Source organism: Amblyomma americanum, chromosome 4 (genome assembly GCF_052857255.1).
Source record: "Amblyomma americanum isolate KBUSLIRL-KWMA chromosome 4, ASM5285725v1, whole genome shotgun sequence".
Lineage (NCBI taxonomy): Eukaryota > Metazoa > Arthropoda > Arachnida > Ixodida > Ixodidae > Amblyomma > Amblyomma americanum.
Genome location: NC_135500.1, coordinates 155,552,837 through 155,573,424, shown reverse-complemented (window position 1 = coordinate 155,573,424; position 20,588 = coordinate 155,552,837). Strand labels below are relative to the sequence as shown.

General features: G+C 50.4%; 1 protein-coding gene across 2 annotated transcripts in view; it reads right to left on the bottom strand.

The window, feature by feature from the left end:
• LOC144128571 (uncharacterized) overlaps window positions 1–20,588 on the bottom strand; it is a 157,728-nt gene that overhangs the window by 19,160 nt on the left and 117,980 nt on the right. For both annotated transcript variants that reach the window (XM_077662068.1, XM_077662067.1), the window contains exon 2: window positions 13,723–13,891. In XM_077662068.1, coding sequence (XP_077518194.1) covers window positions 13,723–13,891 — 169 coding nt within the window. The remainder of the gene's footprint in view (window positions 1–13,722; window positions 13,892–20,588) is intronic.

Below are 20,588 nucleotides of genomic sequence, written 5' to 3'. Positions count from 1 at the left end.
ATGTGGCGATCCTAGTCAAGGAAAATTTAGTTTACTTTTAAACGGCGTTAAAAAGTATTCCCCGGCCATCGAATGTCGGCGCCCCCTGATAATATAAGTAAAAGCGGCACCTATTTTTAGGATGCAAGAAAAGGCTGTATCTTACTGTTAACTGCGCATGCTGCAGAGAAAAGGCAGTCTTTAATTAACTTAGCCCAGGAGCTGCGCCTGCAGGATCCGCGAACCCCGCCGCGGTGGCTCAGTGGTTAGGGCGCTCGACTACTGGTCCGGAGTTCCCGGGTTCGAACCCGACCGCGGCGGCTGCGTTTTTATGGAGGAAAAACGCTAAGGCGCCCGTGTGCTGTGCGATGTCAGTGCACGTTAAAGATCCCCAGGTGGTCGAAATTATTCCGGAGCCCTCCACTACGGAATCTCTCTCTTCCTTTCTTCTGTCACTCCCTCCTTTATCCCTTCCCTTACGGCGCGGTTCAGGTGTCCAACGATATATAAGACAGATACTGCGCCATTTCCTTTCCCTAAAAACCAATTATTATTATTATTATTATTATTATTATTATTATTATTATTAGGATCCGCGAAGATCATGAAATTGCTCCAAAAACGGACAAAAATAAATAAGACTTTAAGGCACGCCGTAGAGTGCCAAAAAGCCCAACAGAACGCAAATAACCAAACACGTGCATCTTGTCACTGTCTACCTTCCCTTATTTTACGTCAACCAGCGTAACCTTCAGGTCTACAGGCCATGGCGTAAACACTTGTATATTTTGCGATCACAGAGTTATTACTCGGTGGGTCACAAATTATTTAGCGTTGTGACCACTTTGCTCAGACTTTCAAACTTTTGCGCGATGTTAACCCCCGCAGCGGTGGCTCAGTGGATGGGGCGCTCGACTACTGATCCGGAGTTCCCGGGTTCGAACCCGACCGCGGCGGCTGCGTTTTTATGGAGGAAAAACGCTAAGGCGCCCGTGTGCTGTGCGATGTCAGTGCACGTTAAAGATCCCCAGGTGGTCGAAATTATTCCGGAGCCCTCCACTACGGCACCTCTTTTTCCTTTCTTCTTTCACTTCCTCCTTTATCCCTCCCCTTACGGCGCGGTTCAGGTGTCCAACGATATATGAGACAGATACTGCGCCATTTCCTTTCCCCTAAAACCAATTATTATTATTGCGCGATGTTAAGGAACTGAGACTTTTCATTTAGAGTGCTGGTGCCACTCTCTAGCTGACTCATTGTATAAGATAGCGTAGCTTTTTACTCAAGTTACACGTCCCTCCAATTACAAAAGGACCTACCGGTTTGCAGAAATACGAATTTTCATTACTTCTCGTTAAAGCTGAAAATTACTTTCGATGTCATACATCACGATGCATGAAACAAACAAACAAAAACTACAGGACGGTTAGCACTGTGTAGAGCGAGATCCAGCGGCAGCTGCTAAGGTATTTATATGTTATATTATGTTGAGATGGTTAATATGAGAGCAGTTTCAAACCTGTACAGTTCTACAGCTAATAATAATAATAATTGGTTTTTGGGGAAAGGAAATGGCGCAGTATCTGTCTCGTATATCTTTGGACACCTGAACCGCGCCGTAAGGGAAGGGATAAAGGAGGGAGTGAAAGAAGAAAGGAAGAATAGGTGCCGTAGTAGAGGGCTCCGGAATAATTTCGACCACCTGGGGATCTTTAACGTGCACTGACATCGCACAGCACACGGGCGCCTTAGCGTTTTTCTACAGCTCTCGTTTTAGTTTTCCCCAGATACTCGCTTTTCCACTAGTTCTCAAGTTCGCCGCTCAAGAGGCGTGGCGCTACTAATGATGGCTTTCACCTCGGGCGGAGCGTTTCCCAGCAGCTGCCGCAGATGGTATGTGCTGCATTTTTTCGTCCTCACCATTATCTTTCTACTTCTTCCAGATAAACCAGCCTCCAATTGGTTCTTGAGGTAACCAGCGTCCAAGAACGCCTCGCCATACCCTTTTCCTTCCATATTTACCCTCCTCCTTTCATGGTAACTACCGTCAGGTTGGTTCCCGCGGCAACCACCCTCCGTTGCCACCTTACACCCTTGTTCCTTTGTTCTACGGTAACCACCCTATGGTTAAGCTTTCCTATTTCTCTCGCCATACGTTCGTCTTCCCACGGCCACCCCTTTTAATTGTTAATTGTCTTTTGGGGGAAAGGAAATGGCGCAGTATCTGTCTCATATATCGTTGGACACCTGAACCGCGCCGTAAGGGAAGGAATAGAGGGGGGACTGAAAGAAGAAAGGAATAGGTGCCGTAGAGGAGGGCTCCGGAATAATTTCGACCACCTGGGGATCTTTAACGTGCACTGACATCGCACAGCACACGGGCGTGTTAGCGTTTTTCCTCCATAAAAACGCAGCCGCCGCGGTCGGGTTCGAACCCGGGAACTCCGGAACGGATCAGTAGTCGAGCGCCCTAACCACTGAGCCACCGCGGCGGGTCGGCAACTCTTCCCTGGTTGACGATTCTTACGCTCTCGCCGCATCCTCCTCCTTTCATGGAGGAGGTTAAAGATCCCCAGGTGGTCGAAATTATTCCGTATTGGATTGAATTTTAAAATATTTTTTATATATATAATTGGTTTTTTGGGAAAGGAAATGGCGCAGTATCTGTCTCATATATAGTTGGACACCTGAACCGCGCCGTAAGGGAAGGGATAAAGGAGGGAGTGAAAGAAGAAAGGAAGAAGAGGTGCCGTAGTGGAGGGCTTCGGAATAATTTCGACCACCTGGGGATCTTTAACGTGCACTGATATCGCACAGCACACGGGCGCCTTAGCGTTTTTCCTCCATAAAAACGCAGCCGCCGCGGTCGGGTTCGAACCCGGGAACTCCGGATCAGTAGTCGAAATATTTTTTTGCGTCGAGATCAGGTTTCATGACACACATACTAGATGGCCGCTAGCCTATGGCTGGCGGCGACCTCATTGGCCCGCTCCATTGCCCTTTAGTTCAATCGTGGGGTCCGAGCTGAGCAGCACGGCCTCCCACCGCTCGGGAGATGGGAGCTGTACCAACTCTGGCGGAGGCGGATCATTTGCGCAGTTCCACAGAATGTGGTCGCATGTGGCCCTTTCACCACATTTATGGCAGTTTCCGGAGCCCTCAAATACGACACTTCTTTCTCGCTTTCTTCTCCCTGTCCCTCCTTTTTCTATGCCCTCCGGCGCGGTTAGGTGTCCGCCGATATGTGAGATAGATACTGAACGGTCCCCCCCCCCCCCCCCACACACCCCCAAAAAATCAATTTTTTATCCTTTGATGACGCGTGCCAGTTTTGTGGGGAAGTGGCTGAAAGCTTCCACATGGTCTGGGCGTGCCAATCAAACTCATTTGTACCCCTCAACCTCAGCCCCACAAGAGAGGACAGGGAGGCGACCCTGCTCGGCTGTCAAGATTTCAAGAACCAAAAAGCCTTGGTCTAGTATCGTGAGGGTAAGGGTCTAATAGGGCCCCAACTCAAGCACCTCTATGAAACGAAATAATTGTCAATAAATGTTTTTCACCATCACCACCACCAGAATAACTTCAACGACATGGGGATCTTTAGCGTATACTGACATCGCACACCACACGGACGCCTTTTCTGGTTCGCTCCATCGAAACGCGGCCGGCCATGCACTTGTGCCTCGTACCTTACCTTCGGAATCTTTGTGTGGAGTGCGCGTATACCGTGCGATCACGTGACACCCTGCCCCCGTTCCCGTAGCGTGTGCTCCGCGCTTCGTGCAAACTTTGGCCATATCCTTGGATGGGGTGCACGGCCACAATACACTGTGAAACATCGAAGCGAAAGCCTCTTCATACGAAGCGCCTCTCGGAAGCTTCGTACAGAAGGGAGGCTCGAGACCAGAAAACACGCAGCGGCTTGTCAAGGATGAACACACGCATTGCTTGCTTATCTCGGGGAGCACCTGCTGGGAAGCATCCGCGTCAGTGGACGCATAACTGATCGGCTGTCCGTGACGTCGACCCTTCACACTCCATTGTCGAGCGAGTGCGACCCTCGGCCACATAATTTGGGCGTGCCCACAATCCCCACGGATGAGACAAAATATAGTAAGTAGAGAAGCCTGGGAGACCCTGGTGCGAAGCGCGGACACTATACCATCCAGCCGCAAGAGGCCGCAACAAGCCACGGGCTGCCTGCTAGCCTCTAAACCGCGGGCGCACGGCCCCCGGTCTTCCCAGGCCTGCGTACCGGGGTCGGTGAGTGAGGCGCCTTTTTTTCTGATGGAAACAAGTTGTTTCAATCAATCCGCTGTCGCGGCACACGTCCACTAATAGTGTTAGCGACACCCATTGCCGCCGATGATCTACACAAAGGGAAGTTTATTAACACACCAAAATTACAATACAATCGAAACCCGTCTGACACCGATCAGAGACCCGCTATCTCCGGTGCTCTGCACAACTCATGCCACTATAAGCAACGATCAATGGTGCACTGGAATATTAAATAAAGGAGATAAATTTTCTTCTCAGCTGTTCAGCAATTGAGAAATTATTGAATAAATTCACCCTGCACCCCAGCCCTGCGTTAATCTTCAAACTGAATTTATATACCAAGTTATTTTTATCTGAAAAGTTGCCTTACATTCTAAAGTTAACACGCGCAGTTTCATGCCTGCGTCGTAAATTCGAGAACGAGCCCTGTTTCTTTCCCTCTCCCTTTCCTTTTATTACCGGTAGCCGCAGCTCAGGTGCTTCATGTTTCGATGGCAGATGCCGCGGCTACCAACACCTTTTCCTTCCATTGTTATTTCATTAGTCGCCACTAACAACAACACACGACATCGAAATGCGGCCGCCGTGCGCAGAGTTCGAACCCGGGTGCTCGATTACCGAGACGCAGTAATCTGTGTCGTGTCGATTCCGGCCGTGGCAGCCCCGTTTAGATGAAGGCGAAACGCAAAAGGTGCCCATGTGCTATGCCATATCAGCGCTCGTTGAAGTTCCGCAGGAGGTCGAATTGATGCGAAAACCTTCACTACACTATAGGTAAAGCAGTCGTCGCGTAGGCCGGAGAACGACCTTGAACCACATTCAGCCCAACCACCTTCCTTATGGCGCGGTTCGGGTGTCCACTGATATATGAGTGACACTTAATGCGCATATTCCTTTCCTCAAAAAAAAAATTAGATTTTGGGGAAAGGCAGTGAGTGGTGCAGTATCTGTCTGACATCTCGGCGGACACCTGAACTGCGCCTAAGAGAAGGGATAAGTGAGGGACTGAGAGAAGAAATGAAGAAAGGTGCCGTAGTTGAGGGTCCCGGAATAATTTCGGCCAGCTGGGGATCTTTAACGTGCACTGACATCGCACAGCACACGGGCGCCTTAGCGTTTTCCCTCCCTAAAAACGCAGCTGCCGCGGTCGGGTTAGCAGTAGCTGAACACTAGCAAATTTTTTTGAGGAAAGGAAATGGTGCGTTAACTGTCCCTCATGTAGGCACCCAAACTGCAATGTAAGGAAGGGATAAAAGGAGGGAGTGAGAGAGAAAAGCGATAAGGTTGCCGTAACGGAAGTTCGTCGACTTAGGCGACCCCCACGCTAGCGATATCTCAGCGCGGCGAGCGCAGGTCATGGGCCGGTTGCCTTGCCGTATCTCAACAATGCAGTGAAAACAAAAATATGAAAAAACGCCACCCACGTGACTTTCATCGCGTCAGAGCGTTCAGGCGAGAAGAAGCGCGACGCATGGAGTCTGGCTAACTGACATGGTTGTCGATAAAATGGGGCACCGTCAGTATTGTCTCGATCTCAGGTAGCTGTTGCTAGACGGCGTAGCAATGCAGTTTTACCGACCACAGGCTGCATGTTGTATACTACTTTTGCTCACGACAGTAGCTCTATTGTGCTGTCATAATTTTTTCTCTGATATAATAATAATTGTTTTTTTTGGGAAAGGAAATGGCGCAGTATCTGTCTCGTATATCGTTGGACACCTGAACCGCGCCGTAAGGGAAGGGATAAGAGAGGGAGTGAAAGAAGAAAGGAAGAATTAGGTGCCGTAGTGGAGGGCTTCGGAATAATTTCGACCACCTGGGGATCTTTAACGTGCACTGACATCGCACAGCACACGGGCGCCTTAGCGTTTTTCCTCCATAAAAACGCAGCCGCCGCGGTCGGGTTCGAACCCGGGAACTCCGGATCAGTAGTCGAGCGCCCTAACCACTGAGCCACCGCGGCGGGTTTTCTCTGATATGGCAAATGCTAAATGAGCACGGACCCAGGCACGCTTGTAGGAGTCGCTGGAAGAGTGACTCTAACGCCCACTGGTGGCACCTGCCGACACCTATACGACGACCACGCGCGCATTTCCCCCCAAAACGTGCCGCGTGCAGCTCTCACCACATTAGGCGGGAGACGAAGAAAGTGGACGCTCGTAGGAAAATGTCGGTTGATTGATTGTAAAACATTTTATTCGTCGGAAAGAGTTTGGTGCTAAGAGGGCGCGTAAAGTGATCCAGAGTACATTGCCCTCGACGACTTTGTCAGCCCAATCCACCGCCAGAACATGCGTTCTGGGGTCAGACCTAGCCAGCACGGCCTCCCACCACTCGAGAGAAGGATCGGTAACTAGGATTGGTAACTAGGGGTGGCTCTATTTTGCAACCCCGTAGGATATGATCGTAGTTGGCTCGTTGGGCGCAGTGTTTACAGTTCGGGATGTATTGATAAGGATAAATGTGCGCGACGAGTGATGGGGCACGTATCAATCTCGTCTGTAGACGACGCCGCGTAACCTCTTGTTCTTTAGCCAGGCTTTTGTGCGGAGGGGGAAAAGTTCTCCTCTCTAGTTTAAAATGATTGGTTAGATCATACGTGATCATGGAGTCCTTCGTGAAATACAGGGAGCCAGACTCATCCACTGCCCGGTCGACGAAACTTCGGGCTTTATTATGTGCTGCCTCGTTCCCCGGATTCCCCGAGTGGGTTGCGATCCATATCAGTTCGGAGTAATTTGTTGAGAATTTGGTGGCTTTAAGGATTTTAAGGGAGGTGTTTGTAATTCGCCCTTTTGCGAAATTATTGATAGACATTTTAGAGCCGCTGAGAATGGTGCTCTCTTGGGGTATGCGCCACTGATGCCTTGAGTCTTAGATCCCTACGTTTGGTGCAGAATCTACATAGCAAAGGCTTCTCTATACGTTTTCAATGGGTGCCCTCGCACATAGGTGTCTTAGGCAACGAGATAGCAGACAACCTCGCCCATACAGCTCTCTCCGGGATTCCAGTACATGGAGTCCCTCATGAAGTCAAGCAAATGTTCAGAGATGTGGTGTTGTGCCACTTCAGTTCTTTGTGGAGCTCTCCTCATCAACCATGTGTGACCAAGGGTCTCAAAAGGTACCAAGCCACTTTGCTGCACCGCGTTCGCACGGATTCTGCTCGTACGCCGGCGTGGATGTATAAGACTGGCCTAGCGTTGTCACCATTGTGTTCAACGTGTGGTGTGTGTGGTGACATAGAACATTACCTCTTGTGCTGTACTTTGTACAACGCGGAACGGGCTGTGTTATTCGGATCCCTCAAGAAGGCAGGAGTTCCTCACAGTTCTCTTCAGGACATTGTTTTACCGCGCGGGAGCCAGTCGAGTAGAAGGGATGCTTCTCGCCTTCTTCTACTTTACCTGCAGGACACGGATTTGGCCTCCACATGGTGACCTCAGGAGTGTCTATTTGGGTTTTTGCGGACAGTGTTTCTGTGATTTCTATTTAAGTGTCGCTACGGTGGAGCATTTGCCGGCAGCAACTGCAAGGCTAATCCCACTGGTAGTTTACAACCACTCAACTCAACTCAACTAGGGCGAGGGCTATAGCCGCCTCTTGTGCCGTTTCAGAGGATTTCGTCTTGATTGTTGACGAGACGATGTGGTCGCCATTCTCGTTCACAGACTCAGTTGCAAAGGCATTCGTATGTTTGTATTCTGCCGCATCTACATAAATTGTTCCGGTGCACTGTTCGTATTTATTATGTAAGGCTCTGGCTCGTGCTTGTCTTCAGCCCTCGTGGTGTGTAGGGTGTATGTTTTTGAGAAGAGGCTTGAATAATAGGGCTGCCCTATAATCGTGGGGGAAGTCTACTTTGGCGCCTTTATTCGTAGGCTGAAATTTAAATAATGCCTGGTTAGACTACTACTGCCAGTTCTGGAATTTGCTAGTCTCGTCGTTCGAGCCATTAAATGGACTTCTTTCAGTTCGCTGTAGGTGTTATAGGCGTATTCCTAACCTCACAAGCCTTTCAGTTGAGGTATTTAGTTGGAAGTCCTAAGGCGGCTTTGTAGACCTGCCGTATCATGCTATCCAATTTGTCCTGTTTTCTTTCGCAAATGTGAGATAAGGGGTGGCATAGAGTATCCTGATTAGCGCAAAGTCCTGCACTAGTCGGAATAAACCTCTTTCCCTCACACCTTGTCGAAGATTAGTTAAGCGGCGGATTGATCACGCCGTCGCTTCTACCGAGGTTTTTAGCTTAGTGAGTGTGCCATTATTCTCTTCATTTGTTTGATTCTCATGGTTTGTACCACTTTGACGGACCGTTCATTGATTGACATAGACGTTTATTCGCAGGGGAGGGGGGGGGTGTAGTACTCCTACCTCTTTATGTCTTATCACAAGGAGTTCAGATTTCTGCTCTGAACAAGTGAGGCCGGATTCCCATGCGCATGCCTCGATGATGTCCACTGCTTCTTGGAGTGTGTCTTCTATGTAGCCTTTGCATGCTTTGGTTACCCGAAGCGTGATGTCATCTGCATAGAACGTGTGATGCAGGTCTGGTATTTGTGCCAGTTTGGGGGGAATTTCGATGAGGGAGAAGTTAAAAAGGAAGCGGGACAGGACGGAGCCTTGTCGTGTTTTTTTTTTTTGGGGGGGGGGGGGGGGGTTCCTAGTATGATTGCGGCAGATTCTATTGTTCCGACCGTTATCACTGCTGTTCCGTTAGTGAGGAAGGATCGGATGTAGTTGTACGTCCTGGCTCCTGGGTTGATTTCTCACACGTTCGTCAAAATGGCTTTGTGGGTGACGTTATCAAAAGCTTTAATAAGGTCTAAGCCCAGTACGGCTTTGGTTCCTGCTGCCTTGTCCGCTTCGATTATGTCCTTGTTAAGCTGCAAGAGTATGTAGACAGATGGGCCCTGAATCCTAACATTGTTTCAGGTTGGAGGTTCATGTCCTCCGCATAGATTTTGAGTCTGTTGAGGATGACATGCTCCATTAGTTTGCGTGGGCATGATGTTAATGAAATGAGACGTAGATTCTCTGTGCCGAGTTTATTACCTGTTTTAGGAACAAAGGTGATTTTCGCATGTTTCCAATCTTGTCGGGTATGTTGCCTGCCTGCCAGTGTTTATTTGTTCATAAGGTCCGTAACCGCCGCGATCGACGTTGTGTCTAAGTTCCTAAAAGCCTTATTTGTTACTTTGTCTGGTCCTGCCGAAGGTGTCCGCAGTTTTCCAACTGCGTACCAGACCTCTGCGTCCGTGATGTCTGCGTCTGAATTGTGATTAGGAGTCCCCCAGTAGTCTGGTTCTATGGTACCCTCATCCGTGTTTAAATAGCGCTCTGCTAGCTTTTTGATTAGATCTTCAGTTGTATCCTCATATCTATGTATGAGCATATACAGATGACTTTGGTGCACAGGGCGTGTTTGTTCTGGGTCAAGGAGGTGTCTTAGAAGACGTCTCCTTATTTCCGAGTTATCCGTTCATGTTTTCATATATCTGGTTCCATTGTTGTGTTTGGAGTGCAAGTGTGTGTTCATCGATTCGCCTCTCGATTTCAGCGATCTTTTGACGGAGTCTGTTGTGTTTCTGCTTCTTCGAGCGTTTTTGGAGGCCTTTTTTGTGCCTCCCATAGGTGTAAATTTTTTGAGTCTGCAATCTGCTCCTCTTTGTCAACTGACACCACAATGCTAATGCGGTTGACATCCTCATTCAGGGAGCTCAATAACTAGCTAGGATTAGTAATTTCCTTTGGAGCTGTTTTGTTGCGAAGTTCCCTGAACTTGTCCCAATCCGTGGCTCGCATTTCTTTAGCTTTCTTTTTTAGTTTTGTCGTGGGGAAATTAATGACAAGGATGAAGTGATCACTGCGAAGACTTTGCCCGGTGTTGACCTACTTTGCGTTCTTGATGTTTTTAGAGAGGTATAAGTCTGGAGGTGTGTCTACACATGCACTGTTACCCATGGGTGTCTGGTCGCTCGGGTTGTTTAGCGTTGTGCGCCCTATTGATTGTATGGTTGGCCACAGCAGGTTCCCCTTCGGGGTTGCTTCGGTATATCCTCATGCTGGGTGTTGAGAGTTAACTCAGTAATGCATGTTGCTGGGCAAGTTGGTTAAGCATCTTTGAAACTTGGAAAGAATCCACCTTGGCGCAAGTAAAACCACACACACAAAGGAAAGGTCTTTCCTTTGTGTGTGTGGTTTTACTTGCTCCAAGGTGGTTTCTTTCCAAGTTTCAAAGTTGAGAGTTAAGTCTCCCACAATTATTAGTTGAACTGTCGGTTGGTGGAGGTTATGTTAGTGATATCGAAATTGAGAGGTCTTATTGGGCGCGATTAAAGCACTTCCCGGTGCGGAGACTTCGGTTTGTGTTAAGTTAAACCTAATCTACGCATTTCGGAACCGCCATGCAGCAAAGAAAAAATTCAGGAGAGGACCTTACGTCGCCTTTTTTTTTTTCAAGTCGGAAGTGAAACCACTGACATGCCACCAATCCGACCAATCAGGAACTCGAGAGCGACTAGCGCCTGCGTTGCTATAGCAACGCACGATCATAATTCGGGCACGCTTTTTGCAACGCTTCTCGGGATAGCGGCGCATCTGCTGTGCTTTCCTTCCTCCGTGTCTTAACGGCAAGCAGCGCGGAGTGGACCGAAACCTACGCAGACTTCTAAATATTAGCAGGCGTCGTCAGTGAACGGACCCAAACATTAAGGTAATGGCTGCACCCTGTCTGCATCTCGGTGTACGCACGTCTCCATGCAACTGCAGTGACAACACGAGCCGAATGTTTACGCGTAATTATCTGCTCTGTCAGCGAGAGACCTCGCGTGTCTTCGAGGGCGCCCTTGTTTGCGCGCCCAGTGCATCCGCCCCCATTGCCTATACTGGCGGCCTTGTCCCCGGGCCGAGAAGGCTTAGCAGCCAAGCTTCGTTGCTCTGGGATAAGCGTGATATGTGGGCTCACGTCTTCTGTCGGACGATATCGATGTCGCTGGGTGCGAGCGAGCGAAGGCGTTGTTTTTTCAGTACGTTTGCACGCTTCGACGCTGCTCCGTTTCATTTAGTCTTGCACTTAGCTTTTAGTGCTTTGAGCCCAGTACTCGTATTTTACGATCGGACCTGATCCGCTCTTAAAGCACGACATTCCGGCTACATTCTACGCCGGAGAATGGCGATTTGTAGTCGTGTTTACATTGATGCTTCGCGACTTCTTCCACAGGCAAGGGAGCGGTATGGCGGCAGAGAGGGCCTTATCTCTAAACAGGGTTTGTGAAAGGCAGTCGAAACCCGGAGGCACGCCCCAGACCATTGGTGATATGTTCCTGCACTCGTTTTTCTCTCCGTTCTTTCGCTCCTTGTTCCCGTTTCCTCACTGCAAGGTCAACGCGTTCTCTCATGACTCTCGTGTGCGGTGCGATGCCAGTGCACCTTAAAGAACCCCAGGTGGAAGAAATTATTCCGGAGCCCTCCACTGCGGTACACCCCCCTTCCACTTTTTCACGTCCTTCTTCATCCCTTCCCTCACAGAGTGGTTGAGGTGTCCACCGAGTAGTGAGACAGTTACTACGCCATATTCTTTCATGAAAGGCGATTTTCATCGCCGCGGTGGCCCAGTGGTTATGGCGCTCGGCTGCTGACCCGCAAGACGCGTCCCGGCCGCAGCGGATGCATTTCGTTGGAGGCGAAATGCTAGAGGCCCGTGTGCTGTGCGATGTCAGTGCACGTCAGAGATGCCCAGGTGGTCGAAATTATTACGGAGCCCTCCACTACGGTATCCTTCATACCCCGAGTCGATTTCGGACGTTAAACGTCGTTGAATAAACCAACAATTTTTCACCCAGAGCAAAAGTTACCTTGCCTTTCCTTCCTTCACACCGTTCTTATCCTCGCTGCCCAGGCAAAAAAGAGAGAGTATCACCGGGCGACTATCCAAGACGCTGCAAGCCGCTTCGCGTCGCCCGTCATCTCCGGCAGAGTGTAATGAGTGACTCTGCGACGGCGTCAATTAACTGAGGTGTCATGGGGATAATAAAGCGGGTGCTACCGCAGCACTGAATTAAGGGATCGCGTGGGCTGTGTAGGGAGGCTCAAAGGCCAGTCTACCGCTGCTATGCGTCTATTCTCATCCCGAGCGCATTCCGAACATGATGAAACCAGACAGCGTCCTTTACACAGCTGGCGCTGGCATTGGCGCGCTCCCGAAAAGCGCGCCTTCCGTCTCCAACGACCTGGCCTGCTACCGGCGCGACTGGGGAATACCGGTTGTCGCCGGACGTCAAGGCGGACGCAAAGGGTCGGCTGTCAGGTTGTATTGCTGCTAGCCTGCAGTGTCTGTCTGCTCTCGGACGAAGCAATCACCCACACGCTGCAAAAAAAAAGCAGACCATCACCCAAAATGCGCTGCAACTGATAGCGGCAGCTGTGCCCTGACATGCAGCCTTCATGGACCCTTTTAATGGGAGGGCATTAGGAGGGCGAGAACTGTCCGGCGTAGTCGTCTCTGTGAAGCCTCCGCCTACCAACCGCGGCAGGCGGTATAGGAGGCGGTTAGGGGGAGCTCTCTCCCTACACCTGCCACCGCTCCACTTTTTGCCTGCTAGTATAACGCCAGCTACAATGCTATAATGAAATACCGGGTATAGTAAAACCGTGGCTATAATGAAACACCGGCTATAATAAAACCGTGCCTGTACTGAAACACGGCTATAATGCAATACCGACGACAGCAACTTGGTAAGAACACTTCAGTGACAGGTGATAGTGATCGAGTTCTAGTGATGAAATCAGCTCAGCGAAGTTGCAAGCGGTGGTATAGTGGTCGTAGTGGTAAAATTTCTTCTCCAGTAGGCAAAGCGATAGCAGAAAAGAAGAGAAGGCAGATAAGAGGGCTCGCGCACTTCCTCCCGATCAATCCAGTTGATACAGCTCCTCAATTTTTTCAAGATGCTTTCGACACCGTTCTCGTGCCGCCGCCTTACTGCGCCTCTTCTGCTCGGCCCGTCGCGGTCATGCGTGGCCTTATAGGATACCTTGCGAGTATCGGGGGCTGACTGAGATCCCGTCTCGCCGGCCCCGCATATAGCGTACCTCGATGTACGCGCGCAACCCTAGCTGCGGCGACCGAATGAAGATCGTAGTGTTACTGCAGCATATACGGGAACAGCATACGAAATCATCCATACCGCTACCGCCAGCCGCCGTCAGCGTATGGGCAGGTGGCCAGGAGCACCAGGTGGACCTGCATCTGGCTGCACTTATAGACCGCCAAGGCCGCCTGCCCATGCGTTGGCGGTGACTGGCGGAAGCGGTACACGGTAACCAAATGCTAAAACTATCATTTTTCTGGGTAGGAGCAGGCGCTGCTGGCGTCAGATGGGGCTAATTGGAGACCGGTGCGGGAGTTTTGTCTCCTTACTGGGATGATGGCAACTGTGGAGAGTGGCTACCAGGGCCACGCACCTCTCGTGGACGCCCTGGTAGAAGACGCGGAAGTGCAGCCCCTCCTCCTCCTCCTCCTGGGGGTGCCTGTAGCGCCAGCGGACGAGCACGGCGGGCGGGCTCCAGCGCACCAGCACGGCGCTCACGGGGGGCTCCTCCGCCGCCGCCGAGCCGCTCGTCGTCAGGGCGGCTGCGTACAGGGGGGCAGGAAACAGTAAGAACTGAGGCACTAACGCTGCAGTCAGGTACTGCAAGAAACATTACCACTTTCATTCCGACGTACTCCAGAAAAGAGCCTTCCCTCTCCACCGTATAGAGCGGTGCATTATTAACCCTTGGTCGGGGCTGGGAAAGTCAAAGAGCAGCAATGTTTCTGCTCGGTCGATTTCAACGTGTCGGTTGTTCCGAAGCAGCCCAGCGACAGGGAGAGCAGTCGTGGTTAAGATGAAAACGAACTGCTGCTGGTAAAGAAGCTATGTGCAGCGCGTCTAGAACGTTGCCTTCGGAATCCCCAAAGGTGCCGTACTCAGGACGAGCAAGTCGCCGTAGCTTTGTCGCTACGTCCATTAACGGCGAAATGCCAACATTTGTTCGTGAATGCAACAGCGTAGCGTTGGCCGGAAGCGTTAGGAGGGCAGAGCCAGACTGCTCTTCGCGCCGAGGATCTGAAAGGTGCCTTTGGACAAAGCCTTTTAGAGTCAACAAAAAAAAAAAGAGGCGCCACTAACTATGCGAGTTTCTTAAAAAGCACTTCATCCACAGAGGGAATGCCGGGAAGTGTGAACTTGGCGCATCTGGATTGGCTAGTGTTTGGCCGAAAGCGCGGGTTCGGAGTCTAACATACACTACTGCGTCGCGATCCTCCCGGGACAGTGTGCGCAGCAGGCAGAATATATAATTGTAATGGTTGTTTTCCTATTATTTAGCAAATTTATTTCAAGTGAAGTTAGGAGCGCGCGAAAACTAGCGGATCATTTTTAGCAGTTTGGTCTCGAGAAAAATTAGCGGTTTCAGTCAATCAGTAGCGAAGTGAGATGCCGCGCTCGCACTTAATTTCAGTGGTGGAGGAACCATCGCGGCATTCCGTTTCCACCCGGGCGATTTTCCAGAATCTATCTCTGGTTACAGAAGCGCTTCTGCAAATTCCAGACCCATGAACACGGGAACACGCGCAGCTTGTCGCGGAGGGTTCGCCTTTGCAGGAATGCAGCCGTGGGAGCCTGACGTGCCTCGATGGCAGCGGTCGCATTTGGCGCCCTGGGCTTCGCCCGGGGTTTTGCGTGTTTCAGCTGTCCGAGCCGCGCGGAGCTGTCGACGGCGTGCTTTCTGTAGTTGGCTGTGGAAATTCCTACGCCCTCTCTCTTTCGCTCCAGCTGCCTGGTCTGCGGCCGCCGCCAGCCCTGGCTCGCGGTACGGGGCGCATAACGGCAGTGAGGCGCGGAGAGGAGCTTGTACTAACCATAAGCGGAGCAGTCGTGGACCGCCGGGAATGCTTGTGCATACAAAATAGAGACGCATGACTAACGGCTCACTGCTTCAGCGGATGTTGCAACCAGTTTAGGGAGAATATTTCCGCGAATCTTTTGCGTGTTTGTCATATTCTTTCTTCATACAGCATGCTGACCTTACCATTTTGTGCTGAGAGCGATCAGCTTTATGGTCCTGACGACCTCAACCGGATGAGCTTGCTAGCATCGCCGCCGCCGAACTTTTTTTTTTTTACCGGTCTGGTAGTCACAAACTCGTCCAATAAACAGTTCGAGTGCAGCGCCAGTCTTCTTGGCTGTTGCCTTTTATATTGTCCGTGGGAGTAAGCGCTAGCAAGTGATATTTTCGCACTTAAAGCATTGATTGCCCATAACAAACATTGCGCACATGCTGCTTGAAAGCTCCAGTTTCGTGGTAGTATATAAGCAGTTTTGGTACCACTTAGAATTCCGTCATCTGAAAAGGCTGATATGTTGCCAGATTAGTACGTCACCCATATGGTCCGCATTACCGCGGTAGGCCACCGAGAGGCGTTACCAAAATGGCTGCTACCTGGATTAGCAAGAAATGAGCAAGAAACGAGTAGAGGGTGCGCATGGGAGCGCAGCCACCGGTTTCGCTTGAGAGTCAGTGTGCTCCGGAAGGCCATTGCCGCAAGGGTGCGCGCACGCGTTTCGTGTGCCGATATTTGTGACTGCTCTGCATGCTGCAGCGCGCGCATCGCCGCCACACAGCCGCTCGCTACATAAAAGGGTGCATTGGCAACAGGTAACGGCAGTGTAGAGGAACGTTGCCGCTTTTGTGGGGGTGTCGATATTAGAGGGAGAATCTATAGGTAGTTGTATAATGCGCTAGAGCACTGATCGCGAGATGCCGGAGGTCGTGGTTTCGGATCCCACCGTTGGCATACGGTTGTATTTTCGTCTCCTTTCTGTAAAGTTAGTCACTAATTAAATTCATTGCGCATATTTTTTTCCCACTCCGATCAACACCACCTTGCCGCTTAGGCTCTAGAATGAGCATCTGCCAGGTGAGTGTTTTTTTTTAAGGCGATAGCCTTTAATGGCTCATACTCGCGGTGACCGTCCGTACGTTACATCGCCACATAGGTCACGTGACCCAGGTCACGTGGCACCACGCTCGCGCCAGCTGCTCTTCTCCTCTGTCGTGAAATGAATTCAAGCGCGGCAAATTCAAATCAGTGCAATGAGTCGCAAACGGCTGTCGCCTTCCCGCAGTTAAGAGATATCTAAGTGCCTACGACGATTGTTTTTAGTCTATCCAGATTTTTCATTTAAATGTTGTGAAGATACAACAACGTTTTCTGTGCCGGTCGATTGCGCGGCAAGGCGGACATAACCTCCGTGGTGAAGTGCGACTGTAAGATGAATACCTAACTATTCTATAACTCACTAACTTTATAATAATTTTTGCTTATTGGCACAATATTATATCGCGTAGTTGGAGGTCGCCAACATGAAAGGCGAGCCCAATTTTTAAAAATTATTTATCGACGTCCTAGCTCGAGATATCGAACGTAGACGAGCCGATACCGAAACGTGACGCGTGCCGGAAGTATTGTAGCCTCCCCCCCCCCCCCCCCGGTCAGGATAGGGACGTGTTTAAAGGCTATAAAATTGGCAGTGGCTTAACTTGGCTAACCCCGGAATTTAGCGAAAAGCAAGGACGCTTGCTAAGCGTCTGAGCGGAGCATGGCAGCTCCGCTACATGCTCGCGAAAGCCGTTCTATATATACCCACACGACCACGTGGTTATGACGGGGTATCATATGGTGTTACGACATCCCTATCGGATCTCATCACCTTGCTTCACATCACCCCATCGGATGTTCTTAAAGTCAAATGTCAACCCTAAGGTCGCCCAATGTCAAAGGGTAGCGATAAACTCAAGGTCGAAGGGCAGGGGTCGATGGTCAACTGGTGCGACACCATAACTATACCACACATAATCATGCATGGTTCACATGGTTGGGCTGAGGGTCGTTGAAGATCATTGTCGGGCCTACGCGAGTTCTGCTTTGCTTAGCGCAGTGAAGCTTTTCGCTTCAAAAACGAAACAGAGCTCCTTCTCTTTGGGGAGCCGGAGACTCAGGGCCTTGAGGCGACAAAGCCTTTAGAAAAGTGCGCCCACATTCCAAAGAATGAGAGAAGCGCGCCAGACTCGCAGCGTTCTTTGTTTGGTGCTCCCGATATGGCCACTTGACACAGCGTATAGCATGCAGACGCACGCTACGTGTGCATTCCCGCGGCATTCCCGCCAGTTGTGACTGCGACTCTCGCTTGTCTCTTCACGCAGTCAGCAGCGCCGTGCCGTTGCATTTTCCTCAGCTTGGCTGCCATGCTGAGCACTGAGGCCGAAGCACGAACCGGGTATATATATATATATATATATATATATATATATATATATATATATATATATATATATATATATATATATATATATATATATATATATATATATATATATATATATATATATATATATATATATATAGTGACGAATTTGAGACTTCCCGCTGTGTGCCCCAGGGCTCGGAGCGTCACCTCTCTCCTTATACGTTGCCGGTTTCTCTCGGGCGGCGCACAAAGCAAAGACGTCCTAGTTGCCTCGGCGCGCGCATCGAGGCGCCCTTAAGGCACCCAAAGCACACTTGAGTCGTTTTTCCGCCTTGAACTTTAACAACGTCTTCATCGGCGTGAAGTGGGGCTATACTACTTCCGGCGCATGCCGCGCGTCGGTCCTGGTACCGGGAGAGGTTTTCATAAGAGAGTTTCTAATTATCACCTATATGGCGCCACCATCTATGCGAGTTTCTTAATGAGCGCTTCAGCCATCGCGGGAATGCCGGGAAGATGAGGTTTGGTGTTTGGCTTGGCTAGTGTTAAGGCCGAGAGCGTGGATTTATTTATACCTCGAAATTGCTAGATGCGCCGCGAGGCTCTCCTCTGTATGCAGATTATGTTATTTCAATATCGCGTTTTTCCCTTCTTCAATAGATTTAACGCAAGTGAAAGTTCGCTGTTAGGCTGGTGTGGAAACTTTCGGAGCATTGCTTCGAAGATTAAATCGAGAAGAGCCGTATTTAATGGCTGAATCTACGTTTTACGCCCAACAATAGCCAAGCCGAGTAAGAAACCTCGTTTTCCCGGCATGCCTGCGCATCTCCATGGTGGCTGAAGTGTTGCGCCGCCAGCTTTCCCTCTGGTTATATTAAGAAGAAACTGTATGGTTTTTATCACTTGATCTCACCACCGCTGCTTGACGCGCATGCGCAGAGCTGCTAAGCGATGGAGACGCTGCTATGCGCCTCGTCTGCCTCCCACGGCGCCGCGTCCACACAGCCGTTCGCGCTGCTAGCGCGCGCGCGCGCAGTTTTTCTGTTTTAATCTGGATTTCTTTGCGAAGGGAAGCACTCCGCCACTTCCCTCCAGCACCAGGCGCTAGTAGTAGTAGTTTATTGAAAGAAAACTACAAAAATGAAAATACAAAAATGAAGTAAATGATGCTGGGGACCATGGCAATTGGTATATATAAAATGCCATAAACAACTGAGCTCCGGCCGGCAGAAATGAAAGGGACAAGGAGAGGATAGCGAAAAGAAGTACAGTTGGCAGGGATGGAGAGAATGGATGAAGAAGAGGAGCTATGTGCAGTACTTACAAATTACAAAAGCTCAACAAGTTTGCGCCGCTCGCGCGCGAGAGTCCAGGCACTGTCCGAAGTGTAACCGCGCGCGAGCGACCACTGCCCATATTTACGCAACATGGAAAGACACTGCGTATACAAAGCCGCGCGAACGTAGCGCCCTGTCGCTAATTAATCGCGCGCGCGGTAGATTGCCCAAGCGGCCGCGGGGTGGGGCGCCCTGTCGCATATATCGTACGAAGTAGCACACACGGAGTGCTCACGTCACGCCTGCGGTATGTGATGAAGAACAAGCAGGACGTCAAGCCCGCCTTCTGCTACGGGTGCGCGCCTGCAGCGCGGCCACACGAAATGAAAATTGGTTGTTGGGGGAAGGAATTGGCGCAGTATCTGTCCCACATATCTCGGCGGACACCTGAACCGTGGCGTATGGGAAGGGCTAGAGGAGGGAGTGAAAGAAGAAAGGAAGAGGCGCCGTAGTGGAGGGCTCCGGAACAATGTCGACCGCCTGGGCATCTTTAGCGAACATTGACATCGCACAGCACACGGGTGCCTTTGCGTTTCGCCTCCGTCGAAACGCGGCCGCCGCGGTCGGGTTCGAGCCCGGGAACTTCGGCAACAGGAGCTCCTTGAGACATTCCGGGATGATGCCCAGCGCCCTCAGCATCTTGCGACGCGGCCTTGAGTAAACGGCACTCCATTGTACCGCAATCGCTGCACGCGTCGCTGAGCGAAATTCTTTGGCGCACCCGTCCTTCCACGAGCCACACGCAGATGACGTCCAGATGCGTGGATTCGGATGTTCTTGAAGGATTACCCCAGCGCGGGTGTCCTCAGGGGGCGAGCGGAACGTCTCTTTGCAGGAGGAAGCTGATGTGCGGTGGTGGACAGATCGTCGGCCTCCTCGTTTCCTCGGGAGCCAGCTGCGCGCGAATACTGGAACCGCGCTCTGCGAGGCGCGTAATCTCATAACCTCGGAGTAACGGTTCCTGGCTGCGCCGATTGCGCCGCAAGCTGCGGTCTCCTTGTTGGCATTTCTTTTCATCGTGATAGTAGATCATCGCTCGTCAGTCACTATTTTTGTTATTTAATTTTATAGTTTTATAACTTTTTATAGTAGTTATAGTTTATAAATTTTTATAGTTCTTTTTCGCTTCGAATGAGGAAGAAAATCTTCCGCCATGGACAAGTAGACATAAAGACATAACATAATGACAACCCTAGTAATACACGCTGCTTTAGGAAAGCTTGTGCGCTGCTGCGCGAAGAGCGAAGCTCAATAAGGCGGCACCATGAAGGGAGACAACATGACGTGCACTTGTTTTCGCGAACAGTGGTAATGCGAGAAATAACGCTTTACTAGCAGGTCGTAGGTGTTTACATCCCTACTCATCTTGCTGTGCACGCACAACTCCTTTTATGTCCCTGCAAGTTCGACGCAGATGCAGAGGTATGCATTTGGATCATAAAGGCGAAATAAGCCTTCCATTAAGGTATTATTCTTCTTGCTGCACCCTATGTTACCAAATGTATGTCCTCTCACTGCCCCCTGTAATGCCTTAGGGCCCTGAGGGTAAATAAATAAATTAATAAATAAATTGCTGGTTTGAGCACGCTCGTTTCTTGGCGGTAGCCTAGGCGTTGATCATTTCACGACTTGGTCACAGCGACACGAGGGTCTGCACTTGTTTCCCACAACGGCTTGTTTTTATGGTGACGACGTGCTCCGA